Source organism: Dasypus novemcinctus, chromosome 12 (assembly GCF_030445035.2).
Source record: "Dasypus novemcinctus isolate mDasNov1 chromosome 12, mDasNov1.1.hap2, whole genome shotgun sequence".
In the NCBI taxonomy this organism is placed as follows: Eukaryota; Metazoa; Chordata; class Mammalia; order Cingulata; family Dasypodidae; genus Dasypus; species Dasypus novemcinctus.
Window position 1 is genome coordinate 68,400,362 of NC_080684.1, and position 18,818 is coordinate 68,419,179.

Consider the following 18,818-nt stretch of genomic DNA (forward strand, 5'->3'; position numbering starts at 1 on the left):
TGGCATGCAATGTTCTATATATGTCTATTAGGTTTAGTCCATTTATTGTGTTATTCAAGCTTTGTTTCTTTATTGATCTTCTGCCCAGATATTCTATTCAATGCTGAGAGTGATGTATTGAAGTCTCCAACTATTATTGTAGAGATGTCTATTTCTTCCTTCAATTTTGCCAGTGTTTGCCTCATGTATCTTGGGGCATCCGGTTAGGTGCATATATATTTATGATTGTTATTTCTTCCTGGTGAATCATCCCTTTTATTAATATGTAATATCTTTTCTTGTCCCTAATAACAGTTTTGCTTTTAAAGTCTGTATCACCTGATATAAGTATAGGTAACTCAGCTTTTTTTTGGTTACCACATGCATGGAATATCTTTTTCCAACATTTTACTTTAAATTTATTGGTATCCTTGGGTGTAAGGTGAGTCTCTTGCAGACAATATATAGATGGCTTATATTTTCTTATCCATTCTGCCAGTATGTGTCTTTTGATTGGGAAGTTTAATCCATTAAAATCCAATGTTATTACTGTAAAGGCAGTTCTCATTTCATCCATTTTGACCTTTGCATTTTGTCATTTTATATTTGACACTTTTAGTTACTATTACTGATACAGTTGTCATTTCTAGACTCTCTTCCAGGCCTCTCTCTCCTGTCTTTTCTTTTCAAGTTGTAACACTGCCTTTAGTATTTCCTGCAAAGCTGGTCTTTTTGTTATAAACTCTCTCAGTTTCTGTTTATCTGTAATTATTCTAATCTCACCTTCATTTTAAAAAGATAATCTTATTGGGTATAAAATCCTTGCCTGGCAGTTTTTCTCCTGCATTATCTTAAATATATCATGCCACTGCCTTCTTGTCTCCATGGTTTCTGATGAGAAGTTGGCACTTAATCTTATTGGGTATCCCTTATATGTTATGCATTGCTTTTCTCTTGCTGCTCTTAGAATTCTATCTTTGTCTCTGGCATTTGACATTCTGATGAGTATGTGTCTCAGAGTTATCTATTTGGATTTATTTGGAAAGGGGTATGTTGTGCTTTTTGGAAATGGATATATATGTCCTTCAATAAGGTTGGGAAAATTTCTACCACTGTTTCTTCATATATTCCTTCTGCCCCTTTTCCCTTCTCTTCTCCTTCTGGGACACCCATGTTATGTATGTTTGCACGTCTCTTGCCCTCATTTAGTTCCCTGAGACTTTGTTCGATTTTTTCCATTCTTTTCTTCATCTCTTCTTTCATTTGTTCACTTTCTGAGGCCATGTCGTTGGGCTCACCAGTCCTTTCTTCTGCTTCCTCAAATCTGCTGTTATATGCCTCCAGTGTATTTTTAATTTCATTTATTGTGCCTTTCATTCCCATAAGATCTGCTATCTTTCTATGTATGTTTTCAGATTCTTCTTTGTGCTCATCCAGTGTCTTCTTAATATGCTTAATCTCTTTAGCCATCTCATTGAATTTATTAAGGAGATTGTTTGAACATCTAAGTTTAGTTGGCTCAACTCGTTTATGTCATCCGCAGGCTTATTTTGTTCCCTTAATTGGGCCATCTCTTCCTGTTTCTTGGTATGGATTGTAATTTTTTATTGATGTTTCTGCATCTGGCTTGCTAGATGTATTCATTCTGGGTGCAGTTTCCCCTTTGGTTTAGGGATTTCTTATCTTTTCTCCTTTACTTGTTGTGTAGTAGGAGCCAAGGATGTAGTTGATGCTGTATGCTGTGGAGGTTGAAGCTGCCCACATTGCCCCAGGGAGTGATGAAGCTTTTCCTACCTTTCTCCTCTGTCAGGGGTAGGGACAGAGCTATAGCTGTGTATGATAATTCCAGTTGGGCACAAGACTGTGTGTAGTTGCCTGGAGACACTGATGAAGCTTCACACCCTTCCTCCCCTACCTTAGGCAGGGATGGAGCTATAGTTTTGGTCAGCAATCCATGATGTTTGGGTCCAAAATGACCACAGTTGCTCAGGTAAACTGATGTATCACCAGACCCTCTCCCTGCTGGGAGTGGGAATGGACCCTCTGGAGTGCCCAACAATCTAATCTCTGTGGGCCAAATATGCCTTCAGTTGCCCTGAGAGGCTTAGGGAGTATTGTCCCTTCTGCCCTTTAGGGGATGGGACAGAACCACAAATGTTCAGCATTTCAATCCTGTAGGCTGAAAGTACCCACCATTTCCCAGAGAGGCTGAGGAAGCACCAGCTCCCTCCTATTCTATTGGGTGGTAGTGGTGATTCTATGGGTGCTCAACCGTTCAGTCTCTTTAGGCCAAGTATACCTGCCATTGCCTGGAGAGGTTAAGGAAACACCAGCCCCCTTCTGTCCTCTTAAGGCATGGGTTGGATCCACAGGCACCTGACAATTCAGTCCCTGTTGGCTGAAAGTACCTACCATTGTCCAGAAAGGCTGTGGAGACACCAGACCCCTCCTATCCTATTGGGGATAGGGATGGATTCATAGGCATCCAATAGTCAGTCCATGCAGGCTGAAGATCTGCTGTTGCCCAAAAAAGGCTGTGGAAACATCAGCCCCTTCTTTTCTATTAGGGGGTGAGGGTGCTTCCACAAGTACCCACCAGACCAGGCTGTGGGTGCCAAAAGCACCTGCAGTTACCCAGAGAGGTTGGACAAACAAAGTCCATCTCTTCTCCTATTGGGGATGGAGGTAGAGCCTCAGGTGCCCAACAGTTAGTTTTATGCAGCCCAAAACTTGCCCTGAGAGGTTGAGGCAACACCAGCTCCCTCCTCTCCTGTGAGGGGGACAGAGGTGGAGATGGGCTCAAAGGCACTCAACAGATCTGTTTTTGTGGGCTGACAACTCCTGCCATTGCCTGGAGAGGCCGAGGATACCCAGCTCCTCTCCTATCCTCTTGGGATATGGGAATGCAGCCCTAGGTGTCCAACTATTCAGCCTCTGCCAGTGGAGAACACTTGCAGTTGCCTAGGGAGCCTGGTGCAGGTCCTGCCAGCTATGTCTCTGCTGGAGTTGGGGCTGGAGCCTAGGCTAGGGCTGCAGTCTGATCTTGGTGGAAAGAAGCCTATCCCTAACTTCACTGGATTTCAGTCAGCCCAGCTTCCTCTCATGCTGGGGTTGGGGGGAGGAGTCAAAATGGTGGCTACCAGACTCCTTCCCACTTGGACATGCTCAGACCCCAGCTGTCTCTAAGATTATACTTTAGCCAGCTGAGTCTACTAATTAGTAGCTGAGATCTGTGGACATCTGTTTCTTCCTCCACCATTCATGGGAAATGGAACTTCCAACTCCAGTCACGGAATAGCTTCTGAGGCAGCTTGCGTCCCTAGAGTAGGATGGGCACCAGCCTCTGTGGCATGGCTTGCAGCTTCCCAGAGATGTGGTGCAGGTCCCCCCAGCTTCCTCCCTGCCAGAGGTAGGACTAGGGTTTAGGCAAGACCTGCAATCCAACCTGGGTGGAAAGAAACTGGTCCTTACAAACACTATGATTTTCAGTCAGCACCGCTGCCCCTTGTGCCCGGGACAGAGTCAGAATGGCGATCACTGGCTTCACTCTGACCTGGACAGGTTCAAAGTTTAGTTGTTCCTAGGATTCTACTTCAGCCAGCCGAATCCACCAATCAGCAGCTGAAGTTGGTATGACACCGTGTTTTCCTCCTGTTTTTATTGGGGGAAATGGAACTTCCAACTCAACCATGGAATAGCCCCCAAGGCTGCTTTCATGCCACGGGCACCAACCTCCATGGCATGGAGTGCTCTATTCATGATTCTTCTGTGCAGATGGACAGTCTCCTCCTTTCACACTGTCAAGGATGTTGCAGGGTACTCCTCTGGTCTCCCGAATCCTCAAAAATGTGCTTCAGGTAGCTCTGGGTGACCACCAACTGCCCTGTTTCACAGCTGACTCCAGAAGCTCCTTACTCTGATTCCATCTTGGCTCCACCCTCCCCCCCCAATGTCTTCTTAAGACCCTTAATCTCTTTAGCTATCTCATTGAATTTATAAGGGAGATTTGGTTGAACTTCTATGATTAATGGTCTCACCTCCTTTGTCATATGAAGACTTATCTTGTTCCTTTGACTGGGTCATATTTTCCTGTTTCTTGATGTGGTTTGTAATTTTTTGTTGGTGTTTTGGCATCTGGCTTACTAGATGTATTTATTCTGGATGTAGTTTCTCTCTTTACTTTAGGATTCTTGCCCTTTCTCTCTTGCTGGTTGTGTAGTAGGTGCTGAGGATATAGTGGTTATTGTATGCTGTAGAAGCCCCAGGAACTGAAGAAGCTTCTCCCACCTTTCTTCTGTGCTAGGATAGGACAGGAGCCAGAGTCATGTGACGTAATCCAAGCCATGCAGTCCAAGACCATTTGTAGTTGCCCGCAGAGACTGATGAAACTTCATGCCCCTTCCTCCCTTCCTGGGCAGGGATGGAGCTGCAGGTATGGATAGCAAATCTAATCTGTGAGGGTCAAACTGACTGCAGTTGACCAGGTAGATTAATGTTGCCCTAGCCCCCCTTCTCCTCTGTCAGGGGTGAGGATGAACTCACTAGAGTGCCCAAAAATCTAATTCTTGTGGGCTGAACGTACCTGAAGTTGCCTTGAGAGGTCCCCTCCTATCCTGTTGGAGCTTGGCATAGAGCTACAGGTGTCTGAGTATCTAGTCTGTGCAAGCTGAAAGAACCTGCAGTCACCAGTCACTCAGCAAACCAGTCCTTTCAGGCTGAAAGTACTATCAGGTACCCAGAGAGGCTGGGGAAACCCCAACCCCCTTTTGTCTTTTCAGGGGAGGGGTTGGAGCCATGGGCATCAAGCAGTCCAGTTCATGAAGGTCAAAAGCACCTGCAGTTGCCCAGAGATACTAAGGAAATATCCTATAGGGAGTGGTGGGGATGGAGCCCCACTTTCTCAACAAACTGTCCTTTCAGGCTGAATACGCGTACAGTTTCCCAAAGAAGCTCAGGAAACACACCTCCCCTCCTATCATATTGGGGGGCAAGGATGGAGCTACATGTGTCTGAGTATCCAATCTATATGGGATGAAAGTACCTGCATTTGTCCAGAGAGCCTAGGAAACACTGTACACCTCTTGTCCTTTCGGGGTGGGGTTAGAGCCATGGGATGCCAACAGTTCAGTTTCTGCAGGTCAAAAGTACCTATAGTTGCCCAGAGATTCTGAGTAAACACCAGCTCCCCCCCCCCCCCCCTGCCGCCGCATCCTCAACAAACAGTCTTTTGGGGCTGAAAGTACCTGCAATTGCCCAAAGAGGCTGAGGAAACATAGCTCCCCTATTGGGGTGAGGGATGGAGCTACAGGTGTGTGAGTATTCAGTTTGGGAAAGCTGAAAGCACCTGTAGTTGCCCAGAGAGGCCATTCTTTGTGGGGGCAGGGAACATGGAATTGAAGACACTCAGCAAATCATTCCATGCAGGCTGAAAGCACTTGGAGTTGCCCAGAGAGGCCAAGGGAACACAACTTCCCTCCTATTTTATTGGGGGGTAGGAATGGAGCCCCAGGTGTCCCACTATCCAGTCTGTGCCAGCTGAAAGTACCTGCAGTTGCCCAGAGAGGCTGGTGCAGGTCCCTCCAACTTCCTCCCTGCAGAGGTAGGGCTGGGGCCCAGGCTAAGGCTGCAATCCGATCTGGGTGGGAAGAAGCCAGTCCCTACCTTCACTTCAATTTTCAATCAGCCTGGCTTCCCTTCAAGTCAGGGGCAGAGTTAAAATGGTGGCTACTGGCCTCTCTCCTGCTTGGACAGGTTTAAACTTTAGCTGTTCTTAGGCTTATACTTTAGCCAGTATAACTAGTAGCTGAAATCAGGTGCCTGACCGTCTCTTCCAACCCCCTTTTTTGGGAAATGAAGCTTCCAAATCCAGCCATGGAATAGCTCCTGAGGCCGCTTGCACCACCAGTGGAAGATGGGCATTGGCCTGCATGGCATGAAGATTCTACTCAAGAATCTTCACTGCAGATGGGCAGTCTCCTCCTTCCATTCTTTCAAGGATGTTGCAGAATGCTTGTCTCCTGGGCACCCCAAACAAGTGCTTTGAATAGCTTTGGATGATTACTAACTGCCCTGTAGCACTAACCAACTCTTGGAGCTCCTTACACTGCTGTCATGTTGCCCCTTCTCCAATTCAGTTTTAATTGCGTGGAGTATATCTTTGAATACTTCTGTCACAAAGAATTTTGGAGTGGAAAACTTTCTGAATCTTTGTCCACCTGTAAAGGTTTTTATTTTGCCTTCAAATTGAATGTTTAGTTTCCTTGGGTATAGAATACAGCCTTATTAACATGTAGTTTTAGCTATTTCAAGATATAACTCCATTGCTTATTTATTTTTGCCTATGACACTATGATTTCAAATTTATTACCCAATCATTACATTCTTTTTAAGCTTAAGATTTTTTCATTTAACTTATTCATTCATACATATTTATTGGTTTTCTGTAGTGTGGCAGCAACTTTCCAAGTGCTTAGGATATAGGAGTGAATAAAAAAGAAAATAATCCCTACTTTCATGGATTTTACATTCCTTAGAGTTATGAAATATTGCTAACATCTATCTGAGTGTGTGTGTGTGTGTGTGTATGTGTGTGTTAAGTTAACTTGGCTCTTTATCCTATGACTTATGTCCATTTTGTTTATGTACAAAAAAATATGTTTCATTACTTTCTTCCCTTCAATTTTTATCAGTTATTTCTTCTGGAAGTCATATGTCAGATTCTGTGTTGATTATCTTTATGCTTCAATATCTGTACTATATTTTCCATGTCATTATTATTTTGTATGTTGTTATGAAAAAACATCTGACCATCTAATTTGGAAGTTCTTCTTTAGCCAATTATCATTCAGCTATTCTATACTGATTTCTTTTTGTTTGGGCAAATTATATATATATATATATATATATATATATATATATTCCATTTGAAAAACACCTGCATTTCATTTTAAACTGAACTTATTCCTATTTAAACAATTTATTTTTTGAAAAGATTAATTATGCTTCTTGTAGAGGTTCATTCCATTTACTCTAATAACTTTCCATAGGGATTGGTTTTCCTTACACTTACTGAATTTATTCCCTCCTCACCCTTGATGTTAATTTCCCTCAAATACTTGATGAATGTGGGTATATTTGCTTTTGTTTTAGAATTCTAGTAAGAATGATATTTTTCCACCTAATTGCAAATTATCTCCTTCAATGTAATATGTTTTTATGGAGGCTGACACCATTGATAGTTGAGGAAGGATAAGATGTGTGGCTAGGCTCATTCTTCATATTGCTTATATGTATGGGCTACCTGGCCTATTCCCTGGGCTAGTTTTGGAAGTCTCTTACACCAGAAAGGAGACTCAGAAATCTTTGAAGTGATTATCTCCTAGATAATTTTGAATTTTTACCTGTGGTTCACCTTGCTTTTCCTCTGTGTCAATCTTCATATTTTCTAACCTCCAGGAATTCCTCAATGTATTTCTTGGAAGCTTAGGATGCCCACATACATTAGAGTATGAGCTCACTCACTTGATCCAATCTCTTAAGTATTTTAAAAGTTAGTAACATTCAAAATAAAGTATTTCATTCATTTTAAGTGAATTTTATAGTATTTCATTATTAATTTACCTTTGGTATTTGTTTTAAATCTGTATTTTAGATGATATTTTAAAACGTAAAACATTTGATTGTATGCTGACTACTATTCATCTTATTTTATTTTAGGAGTTTATTAGAAACTTGCATTTACAAATGGAAGAAGAAAGAAGAAAATTTAAAGACCTACAAGAAAAAGAAAAAATGCGTTTGTTAAAACTGCAGCATAATGCAGCTGTAAAAATTCAAGCTAAATATAAGGCATTCATGGTCTACAAAAAATACGACCCAATCATTAAAGAACAAGTAGAAAACAAGAAAAGGAAAGCACAAGAGTGGAAAGAAAAGGAAGCAAAAATCCGACAGAAGGAAGAAAAAAGAAATAGATTAGAGAAGGAACAAAGGATAGAAGAAGATATAAGAAAGCAGAAGCAAGAGGAAATGAAAAAGAGAGCAAAAGAATATGAAGAAAAAAAGAACATTCTGAGACTAGAAAGAGAACAATTATCTAAGAAAAAATTAAGAATAAGGGAAGATTCAAGCAAACAGCTAATAATAAGTAAGGCATTCAAGAAAGGAGAATATAATGTTAAACATGTAACTGGTGATGATACATCAAAGAATAAAGATGAGATAGCCAAAAAGCTAATGGATGAAAAATCAATGCAGCAAGAAGATGGTCCCCTTTGGCTGGTAATAGATGAGGAATCAAATGAGGGAGAAAATGTAGGTAGGCAGTTAGTATTGAAAGACTCAATACAAATACAATTAAAAGAATTTATATCAAACCAAGCAATTTTGGCAGAATTAAAAGTGGAAGAAAAAAATGAAGACCTAGGAAAACAATGTTTGGAAAATCAAAAAGGAAAATATGGAAATATAGACGAACAGCCTGATTTGGACAGCCCAGATCTAAAAGCAAGTGTGAAAAAACAGTATCAACTGCAATATAAATCTCAAATACAAAATCAGGAAACAGTAAAACATGTCATAAATGAGAATGTGGAACAAGAAGCTGAAATAATAGTATCAGAGCCTAGTCAAGGAATTAGTGAGGAGAAAATCAATAATACTCCGAAAATAATCAAAGATAATCAACAGGAAGAGTTACAAGAAATAGAAAAAGAAAGGATACAACAGAGTGGATCATTATTTGAAGAGAATGATTCTTCGATGATTTCATTGGAACAAATATTACCACCATTTAAATTAGAAAAGCCTGAAAATGTGTCACAAAACGTAGTACTACAACAAGAAGAAATTTATTTAAAAAACAGAGAAATTGAGGATACTTCAAAAATCAATGATCTGAACAGCGACATTGTGATTTTTAACAGCAGTCATTCCAAAATAAATGCAAAAGACAAAATAAACAAGAAAGATTATATTTTAGGTAGACAATCTTCTTGTGGAGACTCACGTGACCATACTGCAGAAAGCTCCTTGGTTTCTAACAGAGCAAACTCTCTTAAACCTGAACTTCCAGAAGAATGCCATGGAAATAGAGTTGAATGTGAAAGTACCATGACCTGCTCTATACCCAAGTCAACACTTCTATCTTCTATTGAAGAAAAGAGGCTGGCCTGGATAAAGTCATCTAAACCCTGGTTTGAAATATTCAAGAAAAATCAAGAAAAGAAAATTTTTAAAAGAAAGAGGTTTGTGAAATTCCCAGCCAACACTATGCCCCCTTTGAATACACAACTCATTCTTCAGTGTGGTCCTTGGAATACTTTGCAGCAGGTATTTCTAATTTTCTAACACCTTTTCATATCTACTTGCAATTGTTTCTCAAAACTGTAATTTTTCAATTTCTAGAAGAAGGCGTATTTTATATCCAGCAATTGTCTTTTAATTGGTGAAGTTGCTAATATTGACCCATTTGAGAATGGATATATTTAATGATCTCCCCAGTTAAAATTATTCACTTAAAAAAATAAGCTTTCACTTATTTTTATTATTAAACCTCTAAGAATGGAGATATCTGGAAATTTAGGGTTGGATTACAGCAGGGAACGGGGTGGTGGGGTGGGAGTTTCATATTCAATTAGAAGTTTACTTTAAACTTGGGACATTGTACCACCTAGTAGCTCTTTTTGGAGTGAGGTGGATTTCTTCATACAAGACCAAGTGCTGTAAAAGAAGGGCTTACAAAGATAGAGAAGAAGACCCTAGAATTTCTATATAGAAACATAATTATTTAGTCACGTGCTTTGAAAGGCTTGAATTCAAATCGACCCATATATGCTGACGTTTTAAATAATTATTATCAAATGCTACCAGTGTTCTATGGTCATGAACCCCATAATTTAAACCAAAATTAAGACAAAGAAACTAACAATTGTCTAGCAAAACAGGGAAGAAAATATTCTTAATATGTATTCTTAAAATATTCTTAAACAGTAACTAGAAAGGGTTAATGAAGCCTGAGACTCAAATTTATTCAATAAAATTTATTTAGTTTATTAATATAGAAAGATGTCTAGGAAAAGAAATATACATACACACACCACATCATTCAGTCACTCAACAAATGTTCCTCTGTCCAATATGATTAATCAGTATTTATTGTTGGACTAAAGGGACAGAAACAAAGAAAACCGAGCCTTTGCTGTTATGGAACTTTGGTGGGGGAAACAGACATTAAACAAATAAATATACAAATAAATACATAATTTTGGGTACTGTTTATCACTGCAAATAAGATTTCAGTTTACTGTGAGAGGTTTATAGGACAAGGGCTTTAGAGAGACTCCTGGGATGTAAAAAGAGCAATATCATAAAGAACAAGAATTAGGGTATATGCTTTGAAGTACCCTCTATTTTCTAGTCAATATATTTGCCATATCTGTCAGGTCTATGGAGCTACACATAAAATCTCTCATCATTTCTTGGGTTATTATTTTATCTTTGACTGTGTTATATCTGAAATCATTTACTTTGTACTTTCCTTCCTCAAGACATTACTGTAGGCTTTCCATTATGATGACATTAGCTACTCATTATTCTATTTAAAATAGTTTTGCTCATGAATATCCCATTCAACTAAGGAAATGACAACTTCATTCCTACAGTTTATTTGTTTCAAAAGTAAAACTGAAGTTAAATAGTAGTGCCCTTCCCCTTCACTGTCTCTGTTCTATCCAAAGAGAAAAGCACTGAAGAAGTTTAAGACGTGAACCTCTGCCTCCTTGGCATTTCTTCTCCTGCCCACCCTCTGTCTCTCCTATGAAACACTTGACAACTTACAGTGAGGATCAACCCTCTTTTACTTCTAGAGCAAGGCCTCATGAACTTTAATGTGTATACAGATCACCAGGGGTGTTGTTAAAATGTAGATTCTGATTCAGTCTGTCTGGTGACTCAATGTTACACGTTTTCACAATGCTCCTGGATAATTCTGTTGGTACTGGTTCAGGGACCAGTTAGAGTAGCAGTGTTCTAAAGGGACCTATGATACTCTGAGCACTAGTCAACTATTTCAAACATTTAATTTTTCATTGAAGCATCAAATACACGAAATTATGATGAAAAATACACATGAATGTGCTATGTAAGTACTAAAGTGTCATAAAATGCTCTAATGTTTCCAAAGAAGTCCTATAATGATTCTATATGGCAGATGGCTTATCTTGGTGTCTTAATTTCCCACTGCTACTGACCCATTGACTCACTTTCTTACCTTGATTTTCTAATCTGGTAGCTTTACACCTCTGTCCTTATGCTGATCACCCAAAGCATCTTTGTAAGAGCCTCCTGGAGAGGGCCTTTCAAAAAGAAAAGCTTACTTTTCTGGAATTCTACCCAGTAATGAATTTATTTTTACTTATTTTAATCTCTCATTTTGAGTCTTCAGGTATTCTACACACTGTTGCCAGGCAAATAGTGAACTTCATTACTTGATTGTGGGATGGTTGGGTGGAAGGATGGATAAATAAGTCCAAGAAGTGTTTCACTGAATTTTAATCTTATTGGCATATTACTACTAATCTTACCATTTAGATAGTGCATTAATTAGAAAGGAAAATAATATTAAAACAATTCTGTGTTGCTGAATAAAACGCTCACCAGTCCTGTACGGATTTAGATCTGGGTTCTAAATGTATTTCTGCCATTTACTGGCTGTGTCACCTGTGGCAAGGTACTTGATCTTTTAGGCCTCAGTTTTGTCTTCCATACATTGAGAAGAGCAATATAAGTATATCTATTTTATAGATTTGTTGAGTTTTAAAATGCTATATGTGAAGGACATGGCCTAGTGAGCCTAAAATACATAATAGCCACTTGGCAAATGTGGGTCTCAAGCAACTGTAAAGAAAGGCAAATGGATTTTTGAGGACCGCTTAATGGACTGATTAATCAAAGAAGTTATAAATTAGAAAATACTGGATCACCCTCCTATATTATATCTCATAAGGATATAACTAAAGAACCATGATTATAGGTAACTAATATATTCTTACTTTTTGGAGTTGTAGTGTTTTAACTAATTCATTTTCTTTTTCTTTTTATATATATATTTTTGGTAATTTACTACTGATGATCACTTGCTTTAAATAAAACCCACCTCAAAAATATACTAAGCTTAAGGATTTTTAATATTTCTGTAAACCATAGCATATGATAATTTTTTAGTTGCTGATTAACTTTTAGGTTAGATGCCTCACTTCCATTTTACAAGGCAAATTGTAATAAGGTGGTGGTGTGATTGCACATTAATTAATTGAAATTAGATCTACATCTTTCATTTAAGCCACTTACCATAACTGAGACTCAGTTTCTTTGCAGCTGATATTTTAAACAGTTATTTCCTGTATTTAATATATTTGAGATTGTAGCATAGGATAAATGTTCTACCAAAAAAACAATGAAATACAATAGATATTGATTTCATTGCTTTTGTAATTATAGTTTATTATAGATGATTTTCATTCCTTGGATTGAACTCAATACTAATCAAGGCTGAGCTCTCTAAAAATATTTAGTTATTAAAAATCATTTTGACAACCAGATGTCAAGGATTTAGAAAAATTAACATGATTAAATGGAAAACTGATTTGTGGTCTTTTATTAAAACATAATGATGATTCATAGGTTCTATATGTGGAACAATTCATTCTCAAGTCATGAGTGCCCCAAATGATAAATTATTTCAAATAACTTTATAATACTCTTTATAGGGGAAAGAAACTACTAATGCTTTAAATATATTTGAATTTTGTCACAACACTAAAGCAGTACATTCATTCTTTTATTTAAGAAACATTTAGTGAATATCCACTATTCTCCAGTAGCTGTTTTTCAGTCTGGTCATATAGTGATGAATAATACATATGATTACCAAATCTAAATTGACCTTCATTTTTTAGCATAAAGAGTTTTATCTATGTGAAATTTTCATGAATGTGCCAATAAATAATTAATATAAAATTATTTTGATCATATATGTTGAGAAAAATCTACGGTGGCATGAAGAATAAATTGCTATATCGTAAGGACATTTTAAAAAAATCTCAGTCTTTATGTTAATTGAAAAAAATGGAAAAATAAGACTACATATTGTATGATTCAAATTTTATGAAATTCTAGAAAATGCAAGCTAGTGACAGAAAATAAATCAGAGATTGCCTGAGGGAGAGAGGAGAAGGAGAAATAGATTGCAAAGGGATGCAAGGAAACTTTTGTGGATAATGAAAATGTTTATTATGTTGGCTAAGGTGGTAGTTTCAATGGATGTATGCATGTATGAAAATGAAATTGTACAATTTATGTGCACTTTAAATCAATCATCTCTCAAAAAATGTTGCTTAAAAAAGAAAAAACTTCTCACTCGGGATTTTAAAGATCTTGTTATCCTATATTCTAACTGCCAGTCTCATTATTGAAAAGTTAAAGACATTTTTAAGATGTACAATAAGATGGAGGAGGAAATACTATGAAATTTCGCATATTCAAAAGTATGCACTATTAATAAGGGTACTGCAGCAGTTGTTACTCTTGTACTCTAATGAAATTAAACTAGAGAAGTTACCACATCAAAAATAAACAGAACTAATTCAAGCTTATGTAGTTGATTTAAAACAGCATATTATTAAATCTGAATAATGTAAGTTATAGAGTATTATGTGTAGCTAAAATTGTTTCAGATTTTAAGTGCTCTATTCTAAATATGGTTTTTATTTTTTAATATGAGCCAGTTTTCCAGAATTTATAGAGGCAGTTTGTTTACAAAATAAATGGGCATGCCACAGAAAATATCTCCACACAAATGAATGGACATATTTTCTTCCTGTAAGATTATAAAAACAAACTTATTTCAAAAGTTGTTTTAGGTTGTGAATCACTGAGAACTTCCTAAAGTAATTGTGAAACTAGAAACTCCTATTTACACTTCAAAAAATATTAATGATCACTTTTGCTCCTAAAAGACAAGGAGTAACTAAATTTCTTCTTTATAACTGGTGTTGTTTTGAAGCAGTATGTACACCAGAAAAACATGTTCATAAATTTAATCCATTCTTATGGGGTGGACCCATTGTAAGTAGGAGCTTTTGATGAAGTTTCTGCAGGTTAGAAGGTATGACCCACCTCAATCAGGATGGATTTTAGTCTTTTGATTGGAGTGCTTTATAACTGAAGTGAGATTCAGACAGACAAAGAGAGAGAACCACAGGAAGTGAGAAGCTGGACATTTATGGAACCTGGAAGAGAAGGGAGAGGACAGGAGACGCCACCACATGCCTTGCGAAGAATTGCCGGGGTAGCCGAGGATTTCCAGCAACCAGCCCCAGAATGCTGGTCTTTAGAAAGAATAGCGTTGATAATGCCTTGATTTGGACTTTCTTTTAAACTCAAACTGTAAGCAAATAAATTCCCATTGTTTAACCTGACTCATTTCATGGTATTTGCTTCAGTGGACTAGGAAACTAAAACATAGTGCAAGAGGGTTGGACTCTGCTATTGCAAATACCAAAAATGTGGAAATGGCTTGGGAACTGGGTAATGAGTAGAGGCTGGAAGAATTGTGAGATCCTTGATAGAATATAGCATATTCTTGAAAATAGGATAGTTTATTGCCAATGGCATGATAAGGGAAGTGATTTTGGTAAAAAAAAAAAAATCAGGGAGTTAATAAATTGTTATTTATTGTTCCTTTGCATTTTACTTTTGAACTTAAATTGGTCATGGATAAGTACATTATTTTGTCTTTCTATGGGGGGCGACAAACTTATGCCTGATAGCATAAGTATATATGAGTTGTTAATGCCTGTATGGTACAACATGTAGTATTGCTTTTCTTATTTTGCAAGGCTAGTATCGATTATATTCCTTATTGTGAGATAATGCGTATTCCAATTCGCTTGAATTTGTCTAGGTTACAACAATTGCATTTCAAGATTTGTCAGGTTACAGTCTTTCCACACTGGCAGAGTGTACAAATCTTCAGTTTTTATCTCTTCAACGCTGTGAATTATCTTCTTTGCACAGCTTGAGTAACTGCAAAAAACTGAAGTACATTGATGCACAGGTATGTCCCCTGTTAATATTCATTATTTATCTTATAAAATATAAATGGATATATAAATTGTTTACAGTTTTGGAGAAATATTTACCAAAATAATCCATAGTTCAAGGCCTAAAGAGATCTAGAGACTAAATTTGTGAGAATCAGAGAGGAAAGATGATTAGGTGGTGTGCCTTGGAAATTACTCACCTCTATTTGCAGATGATGTAGTTGTTGATTTTCTTACTTTTTGCTGCATAACACATGGCAAATTACTTAGTACTTAAAACCCAAACATTTTGCTTATTCATGGTTCTGTGTGCTATGAATTCAACCCAGGCCTGGCTGGTTTTTTCTGCTTCATTATAAGTTGACTGGTTCTCTTATGTAATGGTAGTTACATAGTAGCTGGAGCTGGGCTATCCATGATGCCTTAACGTATATGTCTGGTTACTTGGAAGGGAAGAATGAGAGGTTGAAATCTCTCCATCTCTCTGGTTCTCTCAAATGGCTATCTGGGGTTTCTTTACATGGTAACCCAATTCTAGGGTAATTGTTCCAGAAAGACAAGTTTCAATAAACAAATGCTTATTAAGCATCTGCTTGCATCATGCTGGATAATGTTCTATTGGCCAATGTCAGAGTTAGTGTAGGAGACTGTGTGGATATGTTGATTTTGGGACACAGGGTTTATTCTGAGCTACTAAAGTAAGTCTGCCGTAATATAACCTCTGGCTCCTAATGATTCATATTCTCTCTACATGCAGAATACACTCATGACCACTTTACCCCCAAATTTGCATCCTTTTATGACACTAGTCTTGAAGGACAGGATATTTTCGTATAAATCTGGCCCAAGTGCAGTTCAGGCTCAAGTGCAATTCAATATGTGGATCTGCTCAGATGCAGCTCCTCACACCTCAGACATCTGTGAACTGAAATGAAAAGATACCTGCTTTTCCTTCCCTTACATATACAATGGTGAGAAAGGGATCTGTTAACTGCGATAGTCATTCCCATACAAAACCATGAAAATGGTAAGCTCTTAGCAGTAGCTGGTCCATAACTAAATACCTACCTGCAAGGAATTTTGATAAAAATCAGTTCTGCTCCAGAGGAATGGTTCTCAGTGATTTCTGGTTCTGCTCTCTGGACTTTTGAGTCCACACTGATTATTCAGATGAGAATTTTTCTCATCCTTTTTCATTACCGTAGAGGTTTAGAGGATCTGGAGGCTTTTCATTTTGAACTATCTCTATTCCTTGCAGTTCAGAAGAGCAGTACTTCCATCAATTTGATTTCTTTTTTTTTTTAATGCTTTTTATCAGGTTCACTTCATTTGATAAAGACTGAATTCATAAATTTATATTTTTTAAGACAGGCTCACCCCTGTAGAGGAATGCTGTGGGATTACACCTTTAAGATTCTTAGGAGCCAATTTATCTTCCTGATATCATACAAAGGGCCTATTGCACCCCCAACATGAGTGAAGCCACTGTTTTATATTGTAGAGGTGTGTGTGTGCGTGTAGGCGTGTTTGTAGTAAAAGTAAAAATTTATATATGATATATACACCTAATTTATGATATTGATTTTCTTTCTTCAAAGAAGGGGACAAAAGGGACTGAGGAGTGGAAGTCAGGGGACTTCAGTTTTTTCAGTGCTTGATTTCTTAAAAATAATTTTGTAATGACTGACAAAACATTCACTGTCATTTTTAGATTAGTATATTTTATTATGTTACCTTTGTATTTTCTATATTATAAAAGAATATAAATGAATAAGTAAATCAGTTAATTCTTTATTAGGTTACTTAATAATTTCATCCAGTTAGTACAACAGTTTGCATTGTTATCTTTGGAGTTAGAGACTTATATATTTGTCTAGAGATTGTATCCCCTCTTTTTTGCAAGTTTTAACTCTTTCATTAATAAGCCATTGAAATTCAACTAATTATATTTTTTCTTTGTTTTAGGAAAACCATATTGACACCATTGATTGTGAAAATTTGGAAAATCTCTGCATTGTTCTTCTTAATAAAAATCAACTGACTTCTTTTTATGGTTTGGATGGCTGCACTAATATTCAAAAGCTTGAGCTTTCACATAATAAAATCACTCGAATTGGTGAGAACAATATAGTTTAAATATTTAAACTTTTCTTTCTTGTAATTGTATTTTCTTTCATTTACATCTTTATAGGGCATTATCTTTAATTTGCATATTTATTCATACCATACTTATATAATCTTTTACACAGGAAAATAAAATTACTTTTAATATATATTAGATACATATTTTAATATATGCTCTATCACTGAATAAATGGGTAGCTATTAGCAACCCTTCTAACTTAGTATAATTGTCTTCTGGTTCCTTTTCGAAAACCCAGCAGTCATCTGAGCTCTGCTGGGGAAAATAATATCCCAGTTTAATGCCATCATATTTTTAAAAGTATATATTTTTATTATAGAGGTTGTAAACTTACAAAACAATCATGAACATGTATGAACTTCCCATACAACCTACCCTCTACTGTCATACTACATTGTTATGGGACATTTATTAAAGGTTATGAGATAATATGATCAGACTATATCACTAACTATGGTCTTCAGCACACCTTTGGTATGTTTTTTCCATACCTCCCTATTATTAAACAGTGTATCTTTGGCATTGACTCAAGAATATTACAGTATTGCTGTAGTCCATAGATTACATTAATTGTATTTTTCTCATTCTTCTCCACTTTTTACTACTTTGCAATAGTGAGTGCATTCGTTCTAGTTCATAGGACATTCTTGTATTTGTACTATTAACTACAATTCTCATCTAGCTCTGGGTTTACTATGTTAATCAATTCCTAGATTACTATCTAGCTTTCTTTCAATTGACATTTACATCTCTAGACTGCCCTTTTCAACCACAATCTCATTTATAGACCAGCTGTGTTAGTTCTACTCACTGTAATGTGTTACCATCAACTCTATCCATTTCTACACTTTTACAGTTCAGTTAATTAATACTTCTATATAGATTAAGCATCAGTATACCTTCTCAGTCCTCCTCTTATCTCCTAGTAAACTTTACTCTAGATTTTAACTCCATGCATTTATTCTTTGTATTTAGTTCATATTAGTGAGACCATGCAATATTTGTCCTTTTGTGTCTGGCTTATTGCACTTAACATAATGTTTTGAAGGTTCATTCATGTTATCATGTTTCTTCTGACAGCAGCATTAATGTTCCATCATATGTATATACCATGTTTTGTTTATCCATTCATTGATTGAAGGACTCTTGGATTGTTTCCATCTTTTAATGCCATCACATTTTTATAGATCCTAGTTTTACCTCTGCGTTCCACATTCTCAACAACTGTGATAACTGTTTCCTGATAAACTCTTTCATCACTACTCTTCTTGGCTTACTTCTACTAACCTTTCCTTCTTTAGATAAGGCTGCTAATAGCACATGAAAGAAAGAAAATTCATCAAACTGGATCTCCCTAAACTTCTCAGTATCTCCATCTCTATATCTGTGTATGTATGTATATATAATTATACTTACATCTTATAATCAGTGTAATTCAGGAACAAAAATGTCTTTTCTTATTTAAGGCCAGTAGTATTTCCTGTAAATATACCTTTCAATCCTCTCCTGGACCTTACATTATCATTTACACCTGCTTATGTTATATTATTCTTCATTGTATATCATTATTCTCAAGTTTCTCCATTAAAATAAAA

At 36.8% G+C, this 18,818-nt stretch overlaps 1 protein-coding gene across 6 annotated transcripts in view; it reads left to right on the forward strand.

Moving 5' to 3' along the window:
• Nucleotides 1-18,818, forward strand: part of LRRIQ1 (leucine rich repeats and IQ motif containing 1) — a 258,148-nt gene that overhangs the window by 40,270 nt on the left and 199,060 nt on the right. For all 6 annotated transcript variants that reach the window (XM_058308513.2, XM_058308508.2, XM_058308506.2 and 3 more), the window contains 3 exons: nt 7,696-9,309; nt 14,942-15,094; nt 17,046-17,196. In XM_058308513.2, coding sequence (XP_058164496.1) covers nt 7,696-9,309; nt 14,942-15,094; nt 17,046-17,196 — 1,918 coding nt within the window. The remainder of the gene's footprint in view (nt 1-7,695; nt 9,310-14,941; nt 15,095-17,045; nt 17,197-18,818) is intronic.